Source organism: Aquarana catesbeiana, linkage group LG09 (assembly GCF_042186555.1).
Source record: "Aquarana catesbeiana isolate 2022-GZ linkage group LG09, ASM4218655v1, whole genome shotgun sequence".
In the NCBI taxonomy this organism is placed as follows: Eukaryota; Metazoa; Chordata; class Amphibia; order Anura; family Ranidae; genus Aquarana; species Aquarana catesbeiana.
This window is the reverse complement of record NC_133332.1, coordinates 197,677,938-197,704,971: the sequence shown is the minus strand read 5'-3', so window position 1 is coordinate 197,704,971 and position 27,034 is coordinate 197,677,938. Positions and strand designations below refer to the sequence as shown.

At 45.9% G+C, this 27,034-nt stretch overlaps 1 protein-coding gene across 1 annotated transcript in view; it reads left to right on the top strand.

Annotated features, from left to right (window-relative positions):
• The first annotated feature begins 7,419 nt into the window (after positions 1-7,419).
• The window catches only part of ZDHHC15 (zDHHC palmitoyltransferase 15), a 105,624-nt gene continuing 86,009 nt past the window's right edge, over positions 7,420-27,034 (top strand). Inside the window, exons 1-3 of the mRNA XM_073599500.1 lie at positions 7,420-7,631; positions 23,432-23,458; positions 24,300-24,394. Coding sequence (XP_073455601.1) covers positions 7,496-7,631; positions 23,432-23,458; positions 24,300-24,394 — 258 coding nt within the window. The 5' untranslated portion in view covers positions 7,420-7,495. The remainder of the gene's footprint in view (positions 7,632-23,431; positions 23,459-24,299; positions 24,395-27,034) is intronic.

Below are 27,034 nucleotides of genomic sequence, written 5' to 3'. Positions count from 1 at the left end.
ATACAGTGTTGCATGACCACGCAATTGCCAGTTAAAGTAGCTCAGTGCTAATTAGCAAAAAATGGTCTGGTCATTAAGGGCATAAAACCATCTGGAGGTCAATGGTTAAAGTGTAAAAACCTAACTAGCCTTAAAAATGCCCCCTCCCCCCCTCCTAACACCTAAGTTGACTACCTGATGTAAAAAAAATATATAATTAACTATTCTCAGCCCACTCTGGTCCGGTCATGTAATCTTTCCTGGGTCAGCCAGCGGTGGCTGCAGGGGAGAGGAATGAGTGCTTGACAATGGCTGATAAAGCCTGGAGCGTTGACATCACCTATAGGTTCCCATATCCCAGTTGTTGTTGGCACTCCTTCCTCTCCCCTGCATACGCTGCTGGCTTACACAGGGGAGATCATGTGACTGGACTGGAGTGGCCTGAAAAGAGGCTAGTCAACATAGGTGTTATGCCTGGTACACACGATCAGAAAATCGCTAGAAAAATACAGATTTCGGAGCGATCATATGATAATCCTGATTGTTAGTACAGAGCTTTCGAGAGCCGATCAGGACAGTTCATCCGATATTTTTTGATCGGACATTTGATACCAGATCGTACGATTTTTGTTCAATCAATACAGCTGTCGTTCGAAAATGCAATACACATGACATCACTTCCGAATTTTTATTCTGTCGTTACGTGACTTTAGTAAACTCATCAGATTCAATATGAGATTAGCATGCAAAAAAAAAAAATGGACGATCATTCGTCTGATAATCCTATTGTGTGTACTGGGCATTAGGTGGGGAGGAGGGGCATTTTAAGGCTGGAATTCTACTTAAACCTTTCTGCATTGATGGTCAGTGGTTGAGCTATTTCAAACATCCCTCCCCATTGGTGGGCAGTGGTGGTGTAAATTAACCCCTTTGTGCTGCATTGGTAGCCAGTGGCAGTGTTTATTAACCCCTTCATACTGCAGCATAAAGAGGTTTATTAAAAATAATATTGGTGGCAATAATGTAGCACAAAGGGGTTCATTAACTGACACTGGTCAATAATAGATCAGTGGCAGTACATTAACCCCTTTGTGATGCACAATACTAAGGGCATTGTTTATTCATTTATGTTTGTAACATGTTGTTTTTTTTCTGCAGTTTTGGTACCATATTTTGTTCTGCAGAAACCTAAGTAAAGATGGTTAAATTCACTCACAAACTTGTGCGTGGTCATAATGGCTTCCCCAGTGGAACAACAACACATGGAGCCTGAGGATAAAGTGGATAAAATAACTGTTTCCAATTTTATTCATGATTTTATTTGTGTAGCAGTACCCCCGTAAGGGCTGCTAATAGACTCTGTAACCCACTGATTACCTCGACTCTGCAAATCCTCCCTTATCTCTGACACCCTGGGTTCCATCATGTCACCAGCTGTGGTAGTAAATAGAGACTCACACAATATTAAAGAAACAGTTCAAATATGTTTACTGTAGTATCAAAACACAAGATACATATGTGTGTCAACTTTGGTCAATAATGGAAACACTCCTGTATACACCGCCCTTTATCTCAAGCCTATCTAGTAAACACAATATATTGGTGTAAAGTTCCCTTAATTGTGAATGAACATAAATATTAACTCAATATAGGGACCTATGTGAACAGGTTAACAGGAGAGTAGACACCTGGCACCTCCTCAACTCACAGGCCAGCAATCCTGCACAATATTGAAAACAGTATAAACGATATTCTATTCAATAGGATGGCTTCCTTTAGCAGTTCAAGCCAATTTGAGCAGATGAGGAGAGAAAATTATAAAAAGGTGAGAAAGGGTATTCCTTGAAATCCGGATATCTTCAACTAGCCTATTTTAAGTTGTAAATAAAGTAATCCACAAAAGGCAAGGTGTAGCAAAGTTAGCAAAGTTGTGATTTATCCTGGTAGTAGTATAACTTCCTTTGTTTTATAATCCTAAAGATGTCATCTGATATGGCTACTGAAATCAGTAAAGTGTACTGAGCATAGGCATCTACTGGCTGTGTCCGTTATAATCGAGAATTTAACTTCCGTGGGACTACAAGTACCACCAGCCAAACTGTGTGAATGTTATTTAACAGCAGTGTCCTTAACTATAACATGGGCTGTGCCCGGTCACCACTCTAAATCTCAGAAATCTCAGATGGAATAGATAACGGTGCAGATGATGAGAAGACTCCAGCTGGAACTCTCTCGCTGTGTCTCTGCTCTGGAAAATGGCGGCGGCCGCGCCGCGCTGCAGCTCACTGGAATCTAAATTGCAGGCGCCTCTAGATGACTGGAACACCGCACTGAAGAAGTGATGCTGTCTGCAGAGATCCCTCTGGGTATAGTTGTCTGGCTCCCCGCTGTATAGGCCACAAATCGTTCGCAAACTCCCTGTTACACAGACCTCCTGCTGGCAGAGTCAAAACAGTGTCCAGAGAGGCTGATCTAGGCCGCACCAGCCCTTTTTATATCCTCTCCCAGTAGTCTGTTCTGTGCACTCAGCATTCTGTTCCTTGTAGTTCAGATCAGTCCTGCTGGCAATGTCACTACAGCATTCTGAACTACACGTCCCATGATGCTTTGCTCTATGTCCTCACACAGGAAGAGAAGAATTTACATATGGAGTCCAGCAAACACTAGAGGGAACCAACCCCACATTAACAACTCAGGAAATGTCTCTAACTTATAAGCATAATAGCTGACGTTGGCTACATTCTCCCCCCACTTGAACTCTTTGGTTCCCAAAGACATGAAGATATCCACTAGACATGTGCACACTGAAATATTTCGTTTCGGAATTTCGTTTTCGTCCGAAAAATAAATTTATTTAGTTACTCCCGAAATTCGTTTTTATTTATTTCGTTTTTCGTTAAAAATTGCATTCGTCCGAAAATCCAAATTAGGGTTGAATCTGTCATTGAAGGCTTATGGTGTCTGTCGAATGTTCAAAGAAGATTCGACAGAGCAGCTAAACTGTACGATGCTGTATAGTTTACCTGCTCCGTCGAATCTTCTTAGAACTTTCAACAGACACCATAAGCCAAAGTACGTGTGTACTTAGTTCTAGCTATTTTACTGCTCCTCCTCTTTGGTTACAATCAGCCAATAACATTCATCATCATCATTATTTTTATTTATCTTTTCTCCCCTACGTCGAATCTTTTCTCCCCTACGTCGAATCTTTTCTCCCCTACGTCGAATCTTTTCTCCCCTACGTCGAATCTTTTCTCTCTATGTCGAATCTTTTCTCTCTATGTAGAATAATCTTGGACTAATAGAGTTAAGGTTAGGCACATTCGACCACAGGTTTGATGGAAACAGATTGTTATTGTCATCATCATGTCGAATCTCCTATCTGTATCAAACTGTTGTAGCAACGAAAACGAAAATAAAGCATTTGTTTATGTCGGATCTTTCGTTTTTCGGATTATGCACTTTCGTTATCGTTTGTTAAAACGATAACGAAAATACCTGAAATTCGGACGAAAATGCATTTGGACGAAAACGAATGCACATGTCTAATATCCACCCTAATAATTTAGTGAGAAGAAAAGGTTGCTAACAAATTACTAATAACATCAACCACGGTCTAAATTCAACAGGTATTCACACACCTCTGGATTTTGCTGAAACCATTAATATACACTCTCAGTTAACTCAAACTAAGTTTTTGAACAGGCCAGGGCAATTGCAAAACCAGCCAGGGCAAAAAGGTCAGGGATCCCTTGCTTCCATTCCAGTAGCACATGTGTGTAGGAGGCCTAACATCGATCACCCATGTTTTCTTGTCTAAGGACAATATCTGCACTACCTGACCGATCTGCTCTTTAGTCCAGGCCTCCCCAGTTCAATCATTATGCTTGATTCTGGGCTGGCGCCTTCTACACCACACCACTGTGTTGAAGAAACGGGGTCCATCTTGGCACTTTTATGGGGTGCTGTCTAGAGGAGTTGATTGCAGAGTAGCAGTATTATCCCGGGCGAGCCCCCACATGTAGCGCTGCCCCCCGAATGAACCGATTACGTTTGTTCAGTCCGTTATTCTGCCTCTCAACCCTAATAACAGCATCAGCCCCCTCTGGCACACCTGGCAACAGTGTAAGTGCAATGACCAATGAGAAACACACATGTTATGATAAAACACAGAAATTGTCTTTACTGTAATATTTCTTCTGAAGAATAACAAACAGTAACAGTATATATTCAAGTAACATACTTGCTAGAAAGCAAATAACTGAGATTTAAAAGCGGTATAGCTCTCAATCCTATATTCAAGCTGCTTTCAGGGGATTCCAAACCTGAGAATGTCCCCAATAGGTATAGTCCTGATGTTCGACTCAAACATCGGGTGTTCGTTTGCTCGCGAACCAAACATATGGGGCATTCGCGGCAAATTTGAGCACCGCGGAGCGCCCCATAATGCAATGCATTGATGGCTGCTGATTGGTCAAAGCATGCACCTGACCTTCATGCTTTGGCCAATCACAACGTGATCTGCTGTAAGAGCCATGATTGGCCAAAGGCAGGGTGCCTTTGGCCAATCATGGCTCAGGAGGCTAAGTCCACGCCCCACACTATATAAGACTGCTTATACGGCGGCCGTGTATAGTGTAATAATTTCTCAAACAATAGGTGCTGGAACTTAACCACAGCCCCACAAAACCCCTCCCCTACACACACCCTTCAAATCACATCAAATAGTGGGTGTGTTCAGTCAAATTTCACGAAAACAGTAGGAGGGTCTTAAAGGGGCATTAAATACCAGGATTGCATTACATACAGAGTGCAGAGCTGTCACTTGTAAACACAGAAACCAGACTTCTGTGGTTACAAGTGATTGTGGTGAGCAGGCACCAAAGGGTCTGAGCCAGAGGTGGTGGAACTGAGTTCCACCAAGTTCCCCCTGAAAAAAAGCCCTGTATATATATATATATATATATATATATATATATATATATATATATATATATATACAGTGCAGAGTATGTAATAATGCATTGAACCCCTACCCATTCACCAAAAAAGTGTCCCACGATGTCCATCCATCTTCAATCATGTTGCCCGACAGAAAAAATAAAATTAAAAGCTCTGCCTCGATCGGAGGCCTCCCAACACTGCTGTCTCTTGCCTGTGACAGCTGTTATATAGGCAAGGGCAGGGCCACCCGATGACCCTGCTCCCCCCCTCCAAAAATTACATGCCAAATGTGGCATATTTGAGGGAGAGGAGTGCTTAAAGCGGAACTTCCCCTTTTGGTGGAGCTCCGCTTTAATTGGAGCACAGACCGCAATAAAAGGTGATAGAGGTTCTAATCTATCTCGACTCTATCCAAAACTAAAAAATAAAGTTTTGCCTTTAGTTATTCTTTAAAGCGGAGCTCCAGGCTCCTACAGAAAAAATGAAAAATCGGCAGCTACAAATAATGTAGCTGCTGACTTTTAATATTAGGATACTTACCTGTACACAAATCCAGCGGTGTCTTCACCTAAGCCGATTTTTCACTCGGCTCTCATGTGCTGCTGCCACCATCTCCGCTAAGGTAATCCGGCAGTGAAGCCTTCCAGCTTCACAGCTGGCTTCCTACTGCCCATGCGTGCTGTGCTTTCTGAGTTGCCTGGCAGTGGGGGAAGGGGGAGGGGGGCCGAAATTCCTGCTGAGTTCGCCGTGGCAAAGTCAGCCGGAAGTGGGAGTGGGTACCTGTCAAAACCAGGTACCTGCTCCCCCCAAAACTTGCCAAATGTGGCAGCGGAGGGGGGGAGAGGCAAACAAGTAGAGCGGCCCCTTTTGGGTGTAAGTTTAGTGGTTACAGAGCATGGTAAATACTTGTTATGTGCCAGTTCAAGGCAGGCAATCAGGTCTGATTGTACCTGCAATTGTGCATTCCTGACTTGCTTTAATTCTGTAGCTTTCCAGATAAGGAGTCCCCGCATGACACATTTGTGGCTTTCCCACTGAATAAGTGGGGAGGAGTCTAGGGTGGCATTATCCGAAAAGCCCTTGAAGAGACAAGTAGAAGTTCCGACCTCAGCGGGCCTCCCTGAATCAGGGAGGCAATCAACTTCAGTACCACACTCTAGGTGAAGAAGCCCCTATCTGGACATCCATAGAGACCGGTGTGTGGTCTGAGATAATTAAAATTCCAGTCACAGTTTTGGATATGTTAGGGAGAAGGGAAAGAGAGATCAGAAGGTAATCAACCCTAAGAAATGTGAGTGAATTATCTGGAGGTATCCAACAGGGGATCCAAAGCCACATTAAAGAAGAGTTTCAGTCTGGGTAAAAAAATGTAACAGTCAACGGCTACCAATACTGTAGCTGCTGATTTTTGATATAAGGACACTTACCTGTCCAGGGATCCTCACCTGGGCTTGTTTTTCACAAGTAAGGATGAACTCCGGCGTGTTCGCACACTCTGCATGCCGAGCCCGCCAGGAAGTCGGCACGGTGCTGTGCTAATCACAGGCAGTTAGACATTTCCCGATCTCTGCAGCCGCACATCGGGAAAATGTCTCACTGCCTGTGATTAGCGCAGCGCCGTGCCGACATCCTGGTGGGCTCGGCACATGGAGTGTGCGAACACGCCGGAGCTCATCCATATTCACAAGCCTTTGGTTTCCTGGTGGCATCTGTGGGCAGCCAGCTATGCAAGTATCTTTCGGTATCACAGCCGGCTGCCCATGCGTGAGCCATGCTGCACTTTGTGAATGGTCCCGCAGACTTCTGGGACCTGTAACTTGTCCAAGAAGACTGCGGAGAGGGAAGGGGGAAGGAGAGATTCCACTGGGATTGCTTTGATCCAAGGGGAAGTGGAAACTGGTAACTGTCAAAACTAGGTACCTGCCCCCCCCCCCAAATAATATGACAAATATGGGACAGGAGGGGGGGGGGACTTAAAGGGGAACTTCCACTTTTGGTGGATCATCGTCCCTTTTCAAAGGTCTGGAGGGCATTAATGCATTTGGCGTGATTAGGAGGAGGTATAGGGAGGTATAGGGAGGTCAGGGTGACTCTATGGCATTCTAGCTCTCCTTTTAGGATTAGGAATCGGCCATTGGGGTCAACTTTCTGGTCCAGCCCACTGTCCTGGAAATCAGGTTATTTTTAATAACATTAAATAGCAATATGATTTGTGTACAAACAAAGCGGAGTTATCCTTAAATCAGATATGGTGTAAAGGAGCCTAATGAACTTGCTCAATCGGTGTAATTCACCTAAAAACTGCATATATCACCAGCCCATAGTAACCTTTTAGTTTTCTTTTTTTTAAATTTCCAGGTAATAATAGATGAAACCTGATTGGTGACGAATTATAGTTTTCAGGAATATTTGCTCACCCGCCCCTAGTTACAAATTGGTGCACTACTACCTGTAGACCACCAGATGTCGCTACATTAAAACTCGAATAAGAGTCACATGCGCCCCATTTCCGAGTGAATCGAATGCCTATCAGGAAGGCCAGACTAGAGGACAGCTGATATCACGGATCAGGATGCAGCCTGGTTGCGGAATGGCTCTCTCTAGAGGACTGAGGTGCTGCCAGCGAGTCGTAGCATGGGTGCCTGTAGTCATCATCTCCCTGGTCGTGCTTTGGTCGTATTACGCCTATGTGTGTGAGCTGTGTCTAGGTAAGCAGACAATGTCCTAAGCAGCGCTGATTTCCTGGTAATAGTGGGTGAGGTGAACTCCCTACAGCCGGTGTAGAAGGAAGCGACATTTCCGCCTTCCTTCCATGTCAGGTGCTGGGATTGCAGCCTTTGTTATGGAGGGATGGCTGAGCCTGGCCAGGGAGGTCCTCCTTCCACTACATGGAGTGTGCTAGATTCTGTATGGAGGACTCTGCACACTCCTCACTGTAGATCAGATCCATCCACCCATCTCCCTATCTGTCCACCTACCTAACTACCTACCTACCTGTCCGTCCTATCTGTTCACCCACCCACCCACCTACCTACCTACCTATCCGTTCACCCACCCACCTACCTACCTACCTACCTATCCGTTCACCCACCCACCTACCTACCTATCCGTTCTCCCACCCACCCACCCGTTTACCCACCCGTTTACCCACCCACCTACCTATCCATTTACCCACCCACCTACCTACCTATCCGTTCACCCACCCACCTACCTACCTATCCGTTCACCCACCTACTTACCTACCTACCTGTCCGTCCGTCCACCTACCTACCTACCTGTCCGTCCGTCCGTCCGTCCGTCCGTCCGTCCGTCTACCTACCTGTCCGTCCACCCGTCCACCTACCTACCTGTCCGTCCACCCACCTACCTGTCCGTCCACCCACCTACCTACCTGTCCGCCCGCCCGCCCACCCACCCACCTACCTACCTGTCCGCCCGCCCGCCCACCCACCCACCTACCTACCTGTCCGTCCGCCCACCCACCCACCTACCTGTCCGTCCGCCCACCCACCCACCTACCTGGCCGTCCGCCCACCCACCTACCTGGCCGTCCACCCACCCACCTACCTGGATGTCCGCCCACCCACCTACCTACATACCTGTCTGTCCACCCATCTCCCTATCCGTCCACCCATCTCCCTATCCGTTTACCCACCCACCTACCTGTCCGTCCGTCCACCCATCTCCCTATCCGTCCACCCACCTACCTGGCCGTCTGCCCACCCACCTACCTGGCCGTCTGCCCACCCACCTACCTGGCCGTCTGCCCACCCACCTACCTGGCCGTCTGCCCACCCACCTACCTGGCCGTCTGCCCACCCACCTACCTACCTGTCCGTCCACCCATCTCCCTGTCCGTCCACCCACCTACCTACCTGTCCGTGGACCCATCTCCCTATCCGTCCACCCATCTCCCTATCCGTCCGTCCGTCCACCCACCTACCTACCTACCTGTCCGTCCACCCACCGATCTATCCGTCCACCCATCTCCCTGTCCGTTCTCCCACCCATCTCCCTACCTGTCCGTCCGTTCGCCCACCCACCTACCTGTCCGTCCGTTCGCCCACCCACCTACCTGTCCGTCCGTTCGCCCACCCACCTACCTGTCCGTCCGTTCGCCCACCCACCTACCTGTCCGTCCGTTCGCCCACCCACCTACCTGTCCGTCCGTTCGCTCATCTCCCTATATGTTCACCCACCCACCTACCTGTCTGTCCGTCCACCCATCTCCCTATATGTTCACCCGCCCACCTGTCCGTCCGCCTGCCGCCCACCCGCCGCCCACCTGTCCGTCCGTCCGCCTGCCGCCCACCCGGCCACCTGTCCGTCCGCCCATCCACCTGCTTTCAATACGTCGACTTGAGGGACAACATGTTCACTTGCTGCCTATTTTTTCCCACCAACTTTTAGATGCCATTGTAATGAAATAATAAATGGTATTCGCTTTACATGCTAATGGTCTTAATCGGGGTGGGCTAACAGGCGCTGCCATGATGGATCTGAAATGACAGGTGCTCTTTAAAAGTAAGGACTTATTCTTGCTGGTAGTTAGAATATTTAATATTTGCAAACAAAATGAAGGTTTCCTATTTAGAATAATAAGCTGTCAGGTTAGTAAAACAGCGATATCAGAACCAATTCAATCATACAGTTTAGTAGTATACATAGATTTGCAAAACCAATGGGATAAAGGAATATTCCTGAACTTTGTTTTCTCTAAGCGTCTTCCAGGACAGCCCATGAGACCTAGGGCTCCTCCCACCAGGACAGGAAACACGTTAACCCCCACCAGAAAAAAGGGCGGTCCTCCAGGCCTCATGTCAGTATTAGTGTTTCCACCGGACGGACTAAGTCTCCTGAGTGTGGCTCCTGTGGTGATATTCCTTCCTTCTTCTTAGGTCCCAGAGCGGCACATCCACCGGGGGGAGTATGTTTGTGGCTGCTGTCCCTGCTTCTCAGTGGATGGGGAATGCCGGTGTTCATCTGAGCTCCTGCTCGCGAGCCGCATGGCGGCAGTTGGCTTGTTTTTCCTGCTAAACAACCTGGCTGGAGGGTGCAGTGGAAGAGAGGAAGCCGTGCGTATAGAGGGGCAGAACTTGCGTTCCAGGCTGGCCCACAGGAAGTACCCAGCGGGGTCACTTCCGGGGCGTGTGACATCATCAGCGGGCGCTGGAGACGCTAGTTCCGGTCTCTGAACGGCACGAACAGGGACACTGGCGGTTTTAAAAACCGTGAGACCCAGCAGAAGCTGCGGACCACTACAGGGGCAGGATGGACTCCCCTGCGATACCTGCACAGGCAGCGCAAGCAGGCCCTAACACCAGCACCTCATGGGTACACCTGAAGTGCATTTTACTTGCTTGAGCATCCTGTGAGTGTTCTCCCCCTTGTAACCAGTAGGGACTAGGTGAAGGGGGCACATATTCCTTTTCTCCTGTGCACGGTGTTATGGAGTGTATGTGGCGTAAAATTTCTTTGTGTCATTTTTTTCTCTTGCAGGCCAAGACTCAGGACAAGGCCCAAGCGCAGCCACCAAAAAGGAAATTTGCGGAAACAAATTGAGCTCCTCATGGAGCAAAGAAGTTTGCCGCGCCTGTATAGACAGCCTAGTTAAGGATGACCAGGTTGTCTCCTGTCAGAAAATGCTGACTTCTGTTAGAGATGAGCTTACGTCTACGTTTAGCTCAATTAAAACTCTAATTTACAAGATTCAAGTCCCCTCAGAGGGTCCATCTCCAGTTAGGAATTCAGCTGCTCCTAGCGCTCCACAGCAGAGTGTGGACAGTGAAGACTCTGAGGCTGAAGCCGGATCTGCCCATTCTTCACCAGAAGAATCGGTCAGATATAGGGCTCAGGGATAGATAATCCGCAAGGGGCTTGACGTATAAGTTGTCATTGGAAGATGTAGATGACTTATTAAAGACTATCTTCACGACACTTGATATAGAATAGGAGAAGGTACAATTGTCTAAACATGACCTTATGTACATAGTTTGCATAAGAAAAAGGCTAGAGTTTTTCCCATGCATAGTTCCCTTCCTGATACTATCAAGCTGGAGTGGAAAAATCCAGAGAGAAAACCTTTCTTTTCCGGTAGCCTAAAAAGTTTTCCATTTGAAGAGGACTCAGCGCAGCCATGGAACAAAAATCCTAAGTTGGACGCACCTCTTTCAAAAGTTTCAAAAAACTCGGACCTAGCTTTTGACCATATGGGCGCGCTTAGGGACTCAGCCATTGGGAATCTTAAACCAGCTCTGGCCTCCACTTGTGTAGCCAGAAATTTAGATGTATGGTTGGCACAAATGCAAACACATTTGTTGGCAGGTAACTCCGGACTTTTCGTCGGACTGAACTCCGAAGGACTTTTTGACGGAGTTCCAACGAAACGGACTTGCCTACACAAGATCACACCAAAGTCTGATCGTTTCAAACGTGATGACGTACGACCGGACTAGAAAAAGGAAGTTCATAGCCAGTAGCCAATAGCTGCCCTTGTGTCCTTTTTTTGTCCGTCGGACTAGCATACAGACGAACTGATTTTTCGATTGAACTCAAGTCCGTCGGAAAGATTTGAAACATGTTCTATTTCTGACAGATTTTTCGCTAGAAAAAGGTCAGATGAAGCCCACACACACGATTGAATTGTCCGACGGATTCGTTTCGTCGGACCAGTTAGGTCAAAGTCCGGTCGTGTGTACACGGCATTAGAGAGCAGATTCTGAAATCTTTCCCTCTCTTTTGTGCAGTTTGGTTTTTGGCTGATTCTTCCGCAGAGTCGGTAAGAATGACAGCTAGGACCTCAGCCTTAGTGAATTAGGCCAGAAGAAGCCTATGGTTTAACCTGATCAGGTGACGCTGCCTCAAAGTTGCGCCTATGTGGTCTTCCCTTAACAGGCGTTCATCTTTTTGGCCCAGGTCTGCAAGAGGCACTAGAAAAAAGGCCTTTCCAGAGAATAAGAAAAAGCCGCCAGAAAAAAAATTTGGTCAAAGTAGGCAGCAAGGTCCTAGAGAAAGGGACAATAGGCCCAAAAAACATTGGACCGGGCACAAGGGCAGAGGTAGAGGGGGCGTCTTGTTTAACCCTCCACAACCCGCCAAGCCACAGTGACTCGTGTCTCCGAGTGGGAGGAAGATTGAGGGCTTTTCTCCCACAGTGTGGGCAGCAGTCACCTCAAGTCCATTCATCCTGGACCTAGTGACCAATGGGTACAGGCTGGAATTTTCTTGCCAGCAACCAGAGCGATTATTGGTCACCTTCCCTCCCCAAGATCAGGTAAAAGCGAGGGCCCTGGGTCTCCAAATTGGAGACTTGTTAGATCAAATGGTCCTGATTCCGGTTCCCCGGTCGGATCAGGGCAAGGGATTTTATTCACATATATTTGTCATCAGAAAGCCGCCAGGAAAATATCATTCTATCCTGAACCTCTAGTCTCTAAACCGTTCGATCAGGTACAAGCACTTTCGTATGGAGACGGTGTTTTCGAAAACCTGCTTTACCCAAACTGCTTCATGGCCACTTTGGATTTGAGGGATGCCTATCTGCACATCCCTATTCATCCAGCCTTTCAAAGATTCTTGAGACTAGCGGTCAAGATGGGAACAGAGATTTGGCACTTTCAATTTCAAGCCCTCCCCTTTGGTCTGTCCTCAGCCCCACGCATTTTTACAAAGTTGTCGGGGGAGGCGTTGGCTCCTCTAAGGTTGAAGGCGAGAACTATTATCCCTTACCTGGACAACCTCCTAGTGGTGGTGGAGTCATACCAAAAGTTATTAGTGGATCTCCAGACTGTACAGGACTTCCTTCAATCTCTAGGCTGGTTAATAAACAAAGAGAAGTCTGCCTTAATTCCAGCCCAGAAAGTGATATATCTGCGGTATGAATTTTGCTCAGTAGACCAAAAACTTTTTTTCCCGCAGGGAAAGGTCTCAAAAATGATCCAAACAATGTTAGCCTTACAGACCAATTAGAGCTGGACGATTTTCTCAAAAAAAAAAAAAAAAAAATGCGATTTAAAACAAAAAAAAAAAACAAACTCGATTCATTTTTTGGACACCGCGCCGGTCCTGAGGAGCTGTGGGCGGGAGTTTTTAGGTGAGGCCGCGGCTTCGGCCTAGTCTGCTGCATCTGGCCTCACGGACTAGGCTAAAGCCGCGGCCTCGCCTAAAAACTTCTGCCCGCAGCGCCTCAGGACCGGCGCGGTGTCAACGCCGGTCCTGGTGAAAAAAAAACAAAATACGATTTGACCTCTCAACTCGATTCAAGATTTAAATAGATTTTTTTTCCCCAACCCTAAGACCAATCAGTCGGTTTCTCTGAGAGAGGTTTCAAGAGCAGAGAGTCTGATAACCTCTTGCTTTCCCGCAGTGCCATGGGCAAGGTTTCATCAACGCCCATTACAGCTGTTTCTACTAAGGAACTGGGACAGAGATGCAAGTTCCTTGGAATCAAGGGTCTTGTTACCCTCCAGGAACGGTCCAGAGAGCCTTGCAGACATTTCAGACGGAAATCAAGGGCCACAATCTCCAGATTCTATCTGACAATATCGCTGCGGTTACGTACCTCAACAAACAGGGAGGTACGAGGAGTCGGATACTTCAATCTATCACCCAGGAGATTTTATTATGGGCAGAAGGGAATCTAGCCTCAATTACAGCAGTGCACCTGAAGGGGACACAAAACTGTCTGGCAGATTATCTCAGCTGCTACCGGGTATGTCGAGACAATTAGTCCCTTCATCCTGAAATCTTTGTGGGTCTCACCGACAGATGGGGATGTCCCGAAGCGGACCTGTTTGCAGATCAGAACAATCGCAAGACAGAAAAGTTCTTTTCTCTGAACCCAGCGGATCGATCATTGGAGATCGATGCTCTAGCGAATCTGTGGCCATTCAGCCTCTGTTATGCCATCCTGCCGATCAGGCTAATTCCGGAAGTCCTCCAGAAGTTTCTTCTAGAAGAGACAGATCTTATCCTAATAGCCCCAAGAGGCCATGGTTTTCCCTGTTACAGACTCTGGTCTCAGAGCCTCCACTGAGTCTTCTGAAGAGAGAAAACTTATCGCAGGGCCCACTGTTGCACCCACAGATGGTTTCCTGAAGAAAAGATACTAAGTGCCCAGGGGTTCTCTAACAAAGTAGTCAAGACCCTGGTAAATTGCAGAAAATCAGTCACTAGAGCCACATATTCCAAGGTTTGGAAGAAATTAAACTCATGGTTATCTGAAAATCAAAGATTAATTCATGATGTTCCTTCAATTTTTGCATTTTTTCAAGTGGTGTTTAGTTAGTACCTTAAAGGTACAGGTGGCAGCTAACAGTGTTTTTCTCCAAATTTCTCTCTTGGAAAATCCCACTCTAGATTCTTCAAATCAATTTATAGGTCCAGGCCAGTAGTGGTTAGAAGTTGTCCAACATGGGACCTGTTCCTAGTGCTTCAAACTCTGGTAGAATTCCATTTTGAGCCCCTAGAGGATATTTCAGTTTAAGTTACTTACCTTAATACCTTAAAAACAATTTTTCTTGTGGCAATTACCTCAGCTCATAGGGTAAGGGCTCATGGAACAAATTTGCTGGGCTGCCACATGGTCCAGTTTTTCGACCTTCATTAAACATTATCGCCTGGATCTGCTCAGGGGCAGGCGTTTGGTCGTAATGTCCTTCAGGCAGTTGTCCCTCCCTAGACTAGTAAGTTCTGGCTCATCGTCTCATGGGCTGTCCTGGAAGACGCTTAGAGAAAAGCTGAGTTAGACTTACCGGTAACTCCTTTTCTGAGAGTCTTCCAGGACAGCCAGATTCCCACCCGGTTTTGTCTTGCCGTTATGTGTATTATGCATATCTTTTATAGGGACGTCCTACGGTTCTCGAGAATACTGACATGGAGCCTGGAGGACCGGCCCTTTTATCTGGTGGGGGTTAACGTGTTTCCTGTCTTGCTGGGAGGAGCCCAAGGTCTCATGAGCTGTCCTGGAAGACTCTCAGAAAAGGAGTTACTGGTAAGTCTAACTCAGCTTTTATCTAATGCAGTGGTTCTCAAATCCTGTCCTCGGGACCCACCAACAGGCCAGATTTTAAGTATTACCTTGGGGAGTTGCAGACTAGAATACTGCAATCACTGAGCAGCAAGTGATATCACCTGTGATGTATTTCAGCTATCTTGCAAACCTGGCCTGTTGGTGGGTCCTGAGGACTGGAGTTGAGAACCACTGATCTAATGGGAACTGTGGAATTGTGTGAATGCATCAATGCAGTGCATGTTATCGCAGCTTGCAAAGCTTGGATTCATTGAATGAGTTTACCAAAAATGTAAATATTGCAGAATGTACAGCCTCATGCTATACAACTAAGCTCAATTTCATTATTATGTAAGGTACTTATATAGTGCCGTCAATTTATGCAGCGCTATTTCATGCTGAATATACTAAATTATTAATGTATCATAAATAGAAAACTATCTTTAGATAGATTTTTACTCTAAAAGCATTTTATTAAAATAAATTTGATAAAATCAAAAAAATCGATTTAAAAAAAAAAAAAAAAAAAAAAAATTGTTGATTTTTATATCCACCCTGGTCATAATGTTATGGCTGTTTGGTGTAGTGTATGGCAAGCTTTTTTTTTTTCTCTTAAATAATCTTTATTAACATTTCTTAAAATTTACATACCTTCCAACAGACATGTTATAACAACACCGAGTTCATGTAAACAAAGTTCACTAGGGAGAAGGCTACAAACCCCCCACCCATACCTACTATGTTCCCATTAAGCCTGCTTGCTCTATCCACAAATTAAAACTACATACCCTATGTTGAGGCGACAGATAACTGTTTCCCCAACCCCTCCCTCTTAGTTCCTACCTCCCCTCCCACCCCAACCAGTATCTTAAATTCATTCCCTTAATCCTTACATCCAATGCTTATTAACCAGGGGTTCCACATCTTTTCAAATTTTTTGAGGTTCCCTCTTCTAATATATAGAACTCTCTCCTTCCAAATTATCTCATTTACTATTGTTGCCCACTCCTCAACCGTCGGGGGGAGGACTGCTTGCCATCTTTGCATAATCAACTTCCGGGCTTGATACAGACATCTCAAAACTGCTGTTTTTAGCGTTGCCTCCTCTGAACCCCACACTCTATATCCAAAGATGCAGAATCTGACATCTGTCTCCAAAGATATCCCCCACTTGCCACTAATGGTTCCTACTACCCCCAACCAATATCGAACTAACTTGGGGCATCTCCATACCATATGTATCAGATCACCCTCCTCACCACACCTGGGACATTTGGCGTCTAATCTTAAACCAAAACGAAATAGTTTTTTTGGAGTGTAATATGCTCTATGTACCAGCATTAAGTGAAAAACTCTCTGTGCGGGGTATACTGAGACCTCCTGCCCTATCTCCAGAATTTTCCTCCATTGTACATCTGTTACCTTCCCCACGTCCGCCTCCCATCCCTCCCTGCAACCAAGATGTTCTGGTCTTACGATACTTTTATTACACAGTTGCGCATATTCCTGAGATAAAGCCCTTTATCTTCCCAGGTTTAACCACTTTCTGAAGCAGTGCTGCGTCGGTCCATATCAGGGAGCATGCCCTAAATTGAGCATTCAAAGCGGCTCTCATTTGTAGATACCTGAAAAAAGTTTGTCTCGGAATACTATTTTCCTTTTGAAGTTCCTCAAAGGTTTTTAATACATTCCCTTTATACAACTGGGATAATCTATTTATGCCCCATCTCTCCCATTCTTTAAACTCCCCCATGGCCACCACCTCCTGTAGATTCCTATTGTGCCACAAGGGGGTATATTCTGTGAACCCAACATATCCCATTAAGCTCTTTATTACCTTCCAGACCTTTATTATCATCTTGATTGTGGGGCCGCTACCAGGAAGAGAGTCTGCCTTCAATCCCTCCACCACTGTCTTATGTGGCGCCTTCAAAGTCAACAAACCTCTGTCAGCTCCTCCGCCCCCTACATGCTGCAACTGTGCCGCCAGAAAATAGCACCTTGGATGCGGGAGGGCCATTCCTCCCTCCTTAACTGGCAGTTGTAAACTCTGGAGGCTAATCCTAGCCTTCCCCCTCCTCCATACCAGCTCCCTAAATAGCGTGTCAGTTTTCTTGAACCACCTTTTATTCACCCATACCGGTGAGTTATGTAACAAATACAGCAACTGAGGCAGCCAAACCATCTTGATTAAGTTGCCTCTCCCTGCTACCGTTAAGGGCAGCCGGTTCCAGATGTCTATTTTGCACTTAAATTTACCCAATAACGGGGCTAGATTATCTTCAATATACTGATTGGGATCTTTTGTCATATTTATACCTAGATAACGAATTGTTGAAACTACTTTTAAATGGGGGATTCCCGACATCAAAGGATTATTAGGTATCTATTGGCAATAGTGCCGATTTCCTCCAATTCACCACTAGTCCTGACAGGTTACCGAACCTTTCCATCGTGTCCATTACCTGCCTAAGGGAGCCTTCCATATCTCCAAGAAACAACAGGACATCGTCGGCATATAGGGCAATCCTCTCCTCTCCTGTTCTTCTTACAAACCCCTCCATCTTTGAGCAGGACCTGATATGTATTGCTAGTGGCTCCATGGCGAGGGCGAAAAGCAGGGGGGACAGAGGGCACCCCTGTCTTGTCCCCCTCTCTAAACATATTTTTTCTGAGATTTCTTTATTGACCTTAATCCTCGCACTCGGGCCCTTATACAGTATTTTTATCCATTTTATAAAAACGGGACCTAGGCCGAATTCTTCCAGAACCCGCCAGAGATAACCCCACTCCAGGCTGTCAAAGGCCTTAGTTATATCCAAGGACACCACGGCTCTTGACCCCATATTCTCTGTCGGGGTCTGGAGATTCAAGTATACCCTCCTGATATTCATACTCGTGGTCCTGTGGGAGATAAATCCCGTTTGATCTGGGTGTATGAGTTTATAAATAGTTTTATTGAGTCTGGCCGCCAGCACCCCTGCCAGGATCTTGGCGTCCGTGCACAACAAAGATATTGGCCTATATGCCGACGGTTCCAGCGGGTCCCCCCCCCTCTTTATGAAGCAGGATAATATTTGTTTCAGTCATAGAGTCAGGCAACCTCCCTGCCTGTAGAGCCCAATTCAGTGTTTTGAGTAATTCTGGTAGCTGGATTTTCCCGTATTGCTTATAGGTCTCAACCGGGAGACCATCTGGCCCCGGGGATTTTTGGTTTGCCATTCCATTCACCGCTTGTTGTAGTTCAGCTAGTGTGATTGGCGCGTCTAAACCCTCCTATGTCCTCTCCAGCAACAGTAGGAACCGTATATCCTTGAAAAATGTATCCATATCCTCCTCTCCAACAGTCCCCTGCGACCTATACAGGTTTTCATAGCACTTCCCAAATGTATCTGTAATCTCTGAACTCTGAGAAGAGATCTCGCCACTTGGGGGCCTAATTGCAGGGATCGTCGAGGAGGAGGAGTTGGTTTTCACTAGATAGGCCAGCATCCGCCCCACACTTTCTCCTTCCCCAAAGACCCGTTGTCTCTGAAAAAGTTGCTTATTCTCCCCCCTCCTTAGCATTGCTATTCTATAGGACTCTTGTTTATCCTCCCACAACTTCTGCTTCTCTAGCGTTGGGTCCTCCTAAAAATTGCTTCTCTGCCATCTCCAAATCTCTCCTAATCCCTTCCTCCCACTCTCTTGCCTTCTTCTTGATCCCTGCCACCCCCTGAATCAGTATACCCCTAAGGAATGCCTTCATGGTGTCCCATTGTATACCCGCTGTAGTTGAGCCTTCATTGGATCTTACAAAGTCTTCTAACTTTGTTATTATCCTCTCTGGTTCCCCCATTAACTCCAACCAATATGGACTCAGTTTCCAAAATCCTCTAGTCTCCCTACCCCCTATACTCACTGAGGCCACCATCAGAGAGTGGTCCGAGACCCCTCTCGGGAAGTATACTACATCCTTTATTATCGGTACCGCTTCCACGTTCCCCAGGGTCATATCTATCCTGGAAAAGGTGGAGTGGGAAGCCGAGAAGCAAGAATATTGCCTTTTTCCAGGATTCCGGACCCTCCATACACCTGTCAGTCCTGCCTCTACCAGGAACTGGCCCAACCGGCCCTCTACTACATTATGTGTTTGAGCTCTCGGTGGAAATCTGTCCAGACCTTTATTCAACACCTCATTGAAATCTCCTACGACTATTACTGAAGTATCCGTTTTGTCCAACATGAATTCCATTAGATTATACAGCACTTCGAGTTTAAAAGGTGGGGGGATATAGATATTGGCTAAAACATACATTCTGTTTTCTATTGAGCAGTATAAAAAGACATAGTGGCCCATACTATCTACCCTGGCCTGCCGGCAGGAGAACGCAAAACCTCTTGTCACCATTATGCTCACCCCTCTAGAGTAAGAGGAGTAAACCGAGTGGTATTGGGCCTGAAACCTCCTGTTTTGAAGATGTTTCATCGTGTCCTTTGTCAGGTGGGTCTCCTGCAAGCAGACCAAACCCACCCCCCTCATTTCCAACAGCGAAAAGATGGCAGATCTCTTATTTGGATTCCCCATCCCCCGTATGTTCCAGGAGCCTATTTTAAGAACCTTGGACTGCATCAGAAGAGCAACAAGCAGGAAATGGCACCTAAAAACCCAGTTGTACTAAAACCAAAAAAAAGGAAAGAAAGGAAGAAAAGAGAAAAAAAAAAAAGAAAAACCCAGCGTTAGACTTGGTATATTGCATTGTGCAAAATAGGACCTCCTTACCCAATGTGATTCCAAACCCATAGGGCAACTAAGAAGAGACCCCACTACTAATTTCATAAAGTGCATTACATATATAAAAAAAAAAAAAAAAAAAAAAAGGAAGAAAGAGTTCCCTTAATTACCGTATTTATCGGCGTATAACACGCACCCCAATTTAGGAGGGAATTTTAAGGAAAAAAAAACTTTTAGGAGGGAAGTTGAAGGGAAAAAAAACTTACATTTAAACGCCCATCATTGCAGCCATGTCAGTGCAGCCATGTCAGTGCAGCCATGTCAGTGCAGCCATGTCAGTGCAGCCTTGTCAGTGCAGCCTTGTCAGTGCAGCCTTGTCAGTGCAGGCTTGTCAGTGCAGCCATGTCAGTGCAGCCTTGTCAGTGCAGCCTTGTCAGTGCAGCCATGTCAGTGCAGCCTTGTCAGTGCAGCCATGTCAGTGCAGCCTTGTCAGTGCAGCCTTGTCAGTGCAGCCTTGTCAGTGCAGCCTTGTCAGTGCAGCTTTCCCCAGTGCAGCCTTGTCAGTGCAGCTTTCCCCAGTGCAGCCTTCCCCAGTGCAGCCTTCCCCAGTGCAGCCTTCCCCAGTGCAGCCTTCCCCAGTGCAGCCTTCCCCAGTGCAGCCTTCCCCAGTGATCCCAGCCATTCTGGGCTTCAAAATCGCCGATCGCGATTTGAAAATGGCGCCGAAATACACAGAGCCGGTCCTCGGCTCTTTCCGGCGGCTGTCGTTCACTTTCGGCTCCACTCGTAGTCCCGAGCGGAGCTATCCGAACCTAGCCGAGTAGGTTCGGATAGCTCCGCTCGGGACTACGAGTGGAGCCGAAAATGAACGACAGCCGCCGGAAAGAGCCGAAGACCGGCTCTGTGTATTTCGGCGCCGGCGGCGCCATTTTCAAATCGCGGTCGGCGATTTTGAAAATGTGACAGGTCGGGATCGCAGGGGATCGGCGTATAACACGCACCTGCGATTTTTTTCCCCTGGTTTTAAGGGGAAAAAAGTGCGTGTTATACGCCGATAAATACGGTACTCTCTGTACTTTAATACCCATAGGGCTTACCTTATTATTCTTACTATTATTTTTCATTCTGGTGATTATTCCAAGTGTTCCCCCTTATCTTCCACATTCTTGTTCATAGTGTTCCTGTCATATTTACCACACGTGTTTGAACCTACATCCCCCCTACCTACCACCCCAAATGCTAAGTGTATTTTAATTTCACTCTGTCTTAGTTTTACAAACCCCCCTCCTCCACCACCCATCAGCCCCGCCCCCTCTCCCTCCCCCAAACCAGCCACTCCAACCCTCCCCCCCCCCCCCACCCCCACATTACCAGGTTCGCCCATGGGTCTTTATTCGTGACCACCTCATACATTCCCTGTGCCATACCCATTCCTACCAAATTTCCCCCTCCCCCTACTAAAAATGTGCACATGTGCCAAATTTTAAGTGTAGTACCATCCTCTTTCCTCATTCCTACTTTAACATGCAACATCCCTCTTCCACCCTATACCAAGTCCATATTCCTTCCCACAGTCCCAGATCTTCATGTCGGGTATCCTAACTCACTGGGCTCCGTTCCTTAAGTTTCAGTCTTTGTTTATTTCCTTCATACCAGCGTGTTACTCCTATCGGAGAGTCAAAGAAGAGAACCTCCCCAATTGCCTCTACCCGTAACCTGGCTGGGTACAGTAAAGCATACTTGACTTCTAATTTTTGTAAAGTGCGTTTGATCTCCACAAAACCTTCCCTGCGTCTCTGCAACTCCGGTGAAAAGTCCGAAAAGAATGAGATTTTTGCTCCATTGTAGAAGATAGGCCCCTTCTCTCTAGCTTTACGCAGTAGGATTATCTTGTAATAATGATTCATGAACTTCATTAATAAGGACCTAGGGCGGCCTCCAGGAAGCGGAGCCCTGAAGGGAACCCGGTGGGCTCTCTCAATCGCAAACTGTGCAGAAAATGCATCTCTTCCTAACACTTCTATAAGCCATCCTTCCAAAAAAGCAGTAGGACTGTGCCCCTCACATCCTTCTGGGAGACCCACTACCCTTACATTGTCCCTTTTCAGGCGATTTTCCATTTCATCCATTTTCTCATTTAATTCTGCCCAATTGATCCTTCATGGTTTTAACATCTTGCTGTAGGGGAAATACATCATCCTCCATTTGGCTCACCCTTTCCTCCAGGCCTGTTATCCTATCTACTGCCTTTTGCAACTCCTGCTTTATTAATAACAGTTCATCTTTAACCTCCTTAATTTGGCAGCTTAGTCCCTCCACTGATGTTTTACACGAATTGATCGCTTGTAGTACCTCCCTCAAGGTGGGTTCTACCTCTATGGCGGGAACAGTGGTTGGTAGTGGAATATGATCTTTTTCCACCATCCCTGTACCTTTATTAATATTCGTGTTCTTGAGCCCCGCTCCTACTGCGACTGATGACGCCTGTCCCTGACTTTTCCTGTCCCCTGAGGCTTTAACTTGTGTTGCTTGCCCATTTTTTGTGGGAGTCTGTTCAGGGGTATGTGCAAATTTCTCTAGCTTTGCTGCCGCTGCTGCCGCCTGACTTCCCTTCTCCTTTGCTGACCGCAATGACCGGGGCCCCAAATTCTCCATGTTGACTGGTTCCTCCCCTCTCTTCCTTGACATAGACATTGTTAACTTTGGGTATACAAATGCCACCGAGAGAAGAAACAGTTAATAAGGGGGGACCCAGAGATCAGCGGGGCCCAGAGTTATCACAAACGACAATTGTCCCTTTAATGCGAAAGCAGTGTAAGCGGCACTGCTACTTTCAATCAGGCGGTATTTATACTGTACAGCATTAATTACTTAGTGCTTTAATAGTTGTACCACAGGTGCCCATACACTCCTCGATCCCCTTGTTTTGTAATACAGGGTCACTTGCACACTGTCCCTTAGCCACTAGTACAGCAATCTGTCAGGGCCTAAGCCCTATTTCAAAGTCCCGCTCACCTGCCCACTCCGGTCTCCGGGCTTCCGGGGCACAGCGTCTGAACACCAGTCAACCTCCAGGAGTTCTACAGCTGACTTTTGGCAGAGGTCTTCCGGGTACCCCCAGCTCCACAGTCGCCAATCTTCCTCTCTCGCCGCTCCGCAGCGGCTCAATGTTAACCACTCCACCGGTCTCCAGATGCACAGGCGCAGTAGCTGCAGCGGCTCCAGCGGGAATGCCTCAGTATAATGTGGCTATTCAAGCTTCAGGCTCCGATCCCCCTGCCAGGCGACACCTTCTCACTCGTCTGCTTCAACACCGGACAGCTCAGGACACCGGGAACCAGCAGGGCACAAGACTGCCTGATGATATCAGCCGACCGTACGCTCCGTCAGTAGCAGTAAGCAGAGCAGAGACTCTCATCCCGCTGCTCACTCACTCACACTCCACACTCCGTCCACACCCACGTCCGGTCACGCCCCCTAGACATACACGATTCGATGGCGAGCTTTACTTTGAATAATGTATTTTATATTTATCTCTGCTTCCTCTTAAAGTGACATTGCATGGGGGAACACTAGCCTAATGTAAGGGGGTTGCAGAATCCCATAGAAGTATTTGGTGAGTTTGGATTCAGTGCAGACTGTATAGCAACCCAGTCACCAATGGCAGGATTGTGTGCAGTACAGATACCATTGGGGCTATATGTGTCATCAGCGCTAATGTCTGTGTGATTGATTTGACTTGTGTAGGTAAATTATGTCTTTTTTTTTTTTTTTTTTCCTTTTAGTGACTATCGAAAATGCTTTAGAAAGAGGTAAGTCTGTGTAATTATGTTTTAACATGGTTAAGGTGGGGATTAAACAAATCTACAGTGAGCTAAAAAGCCCCTTTAATTGAAAAGGGTATTTTTTTTTTCTCACACCCTTGGGCATATTTATGGAGCAATGTATGTGAGTGTGTGTTTTTTTTTTTTTTTTTTTTTTATTTTTTTTTTTTTATTTTTAAACATTCACAGGTGGTGAATCGCTATAACTGAAACAGCTTGCAGAAGGATTGTCACCTGCAGTGATTGTCATAATAACTTCTTTATAAATATTTTGTAATTCATGCTCCATACTACAATACTGTAACTTGTGTGTACTGTACCAGGTAGTGTTGTATACAATTATTAAAGATACACTGTCGAATAGAAGTTTAATGGATGTCATTTAGTTTCAGTGACTACAATCATCTAAAGTGTCAGGTCAGTTTTTTAGGAGTTTGTTCGCACATTAAAGTACATGCCAGTGTTCGGTATATTTTGTGTTTTCTGGTAGCAAAATGTTACCCCAGAATCCACAACCCTGCCCAATTGAAAGGGTATCCATTTGTCATCTCGTCTTGCCATTTAATATGGCGACTGCAGCAAATGTAGTGTGAGCTTTTTGCTGAGGTATTAGTAGGTAGGTAGGTAGTAGGTATTTTCCACAGATCTCACTGTTACAGTGCCAGTAAGTAAGAACAGCCAGTCTGTGTTTCAGCATACTCTGTCCACCCACAAATGAATGATCACTTTCGGCCTTACATTTTTAGTGTTTGCATTTCATTTGGGCATTCAATGGAAATTTCTGCTACTAATATGTATTTTTATTGTATCCTCTGTTTCCTCTCCACAGCGTTATACCTCTTCATATTTCATATAATGTTTTTACTCTTTATTTGGACGTACTGGAAAGCTATTTTTACTTCTCCTAAAGAGCCAACAAAAAAGGTGGGAATCTTCTATAGATAAGCTATTTAAATCCAAAGTGTCAGTAAATCCAGAACTGATATTTTAAATCTGGGATCAATGGCAAAAAGTTGAAGCACTCAGCTTCATGGGGTTGATTTACAAAAACTGGTGCAAAAGCTCTACATAGAAACCAATCAGCTTCCACTTTTTTTTTTCCCAAAGCTTAATTTAAATAACTGAGGTTAGAAGTTGATTGGCTACTATGCAGAGCTGCACCAGATTTTTCACTCTCTAGTTTTAGTAAATCATCCCTTGTGTCTCTCTGGCAGTGGGATCTCTGCACCTGAGTTCCCAGCTATTTCTACCGGATGCAGCTATTCCACTGTGCATGCCCATTTTTCCTATACTGAATGCAGCAGTAAGAGCGAACCTCTGTGACCTGGGTAATGCAGTACTTGGAAGTTCAGCGTGTAAACCTTGCTGCTTGAGTGCCTAAGAATCTAATGGATTTTTCAGATTGCAAACATCCATGTATAACTAAAAACACACATGTACCTTTTTTTTTTTTTTGTTTAGCCTTTAAACCAGGGATATGCAGTTAGCAGAACTCCAGCTGTTGCACAACTACAAGTCCCATCATGCCTCTGCCTCTAGTTGTCATGCTTGTGGCTGTCGGAGTCTTGCTATGCCTCATGGGACTTGTAGCTCTGCAACAGCTGGAGGTCCACTTATTGCATATCCCTGCTTTAAACACTTATCGTCCTGTATGACATCATATGACGTTGTAGACTTTGGAGATATCTGGATGATGCCTGCAGCTACAGGCATCATCCAGATATCTTTTGTTTCAGCCAGCAATTCCCTCTAATGTAAAAGCCATCCTAGCAACTTATTAACCACTGGATTGCTTTTACAGGCAGCGGATGGGGACATTCCAAATGGTCCCCGGCCATCTCTTTGACCCTGGGAGGCTGGAAGCAACATCATGACGTCACTTCCAGTTCTGGCAGATGTAAACGCTACCATTATTTATTTATTTTTTAACTCATGCTTTTCAGGGTAGAGGAGACATATGGAGTCTTATAGACCTCACATCTCCCCATAAATAGGACCTGCTGTGCCTTTATTTCTATCATAAGGGATGTTTACATTTCTTGTGTTAGGATTAAAAAAAAAAAAAAAAAAAAATTCAAGGGACAGTGTAAAAAAAAAAAAGTATATTTTTTTAAAAGCGCCCCAGTCCCCTCATGCTTACAGGCAGAAGCTAATGCATACATAGGTCGCACCCACATATATAAACGGTGTCCACACCACATGTGAGGTATCACTGCGTCAGATTGAGAGCAATAATTCTAGCGCTAGACGTCCTCTGTAACTCTAAACTGATAACCTGTAAAAATGTTTAAAGAGCTGGAGTTTAAGTAGCATGCGCAGTTTTAAAGCTTGATATGTTTGGTATCTATTTACTCGGCGTAGCATCTTTTATTATATGTTACAAAAAAATGGGTTATATATTGTGTTTTTTTTTTTTTTTTTTTTTTTTTTTCTCTAAAAAAAAAAAAATTGCGTTTGAAAAATCGCCGCACAAATACCATATGACATAACAGATTACAACAAATTGCCATTTTATTCTCTGCTAAAAAACAAAAACAAAACATCTATAATGTTTGGGGGTTCTGAGTAATTTTCTTCCTGTAGTAAAGAATTTAGCTGAACAGTACATGATCTACCAGTGAGATCACCCCTCGCCACACACTTTGGTGTACACCAAGTATCCAGCTTCCAACATACACTTGCTTGCTCCCCAGTGATGTCTGCACTTGGCACACACAGCTCCCTCCCCAGCATCCTGCAGCCGTGTCAGTATGGTGTGTTCTGCACACACAGCTCACTCCGCAGTATTTGTGACACCCATCAGATCTATACCCCAGTACACACAGCTTGTTTCCAGGAATCCTGTGAGATCTGTGCCACTATACTTGTCTCGCTTCCCCAAATCTATGTAACTAGAATGAGTCAGACTCGCTTTAAAGTAATGCATGCAATCAGTGAGGTGTACACTGAGCTTGTTTTGTCATCATCTATACTACCTGCAAAACCTGCTCTTCAGCTTGCACAGCACACTCCCTTGTATCTAAGGCACCAGTGAGATTTGTATACAGAGGCTTGCAGCTTGTGAAGTCTAATAATTTAGTACATGCATCCCATGTCACCTGTCACAGGGCCGGCGCTCCCGCTAGGCGAACTAGGCAGCCCCCTAGGGGGCGCAGCCACGGTCACTAACTTCCCCATTAGCCTTGCTAGGGCATACAAGCGGCCCTACACAGGGCTGGAGCACTGACTGATTCTGCAGAGAAAGCAGCAGCCATGGAGGACATCCGTCATGGCTGCTGCAGAGGAGGTCAGCAGCAGCTCAGCCTGTTAGATGGGCACGAGGTAAGCAAAGGAGGCAGGCACCATGTCTTTGAACATAGCTGCTGAGTCCGGGGAATCCAGCAAGACTAATGACACCCCTTGCCTAGGGCACAAAATAATTAAGCATCGGTCCTGCCTGTGGGATGTACACTTCCAACACATGCGGCTCACTTTCCATTATCCATGCCAGCACTGAGATATACCCCAGTATCCCACCAGCAGACAAACAATTTTTCATTTAAAAAAAACCTATATACTTACTTT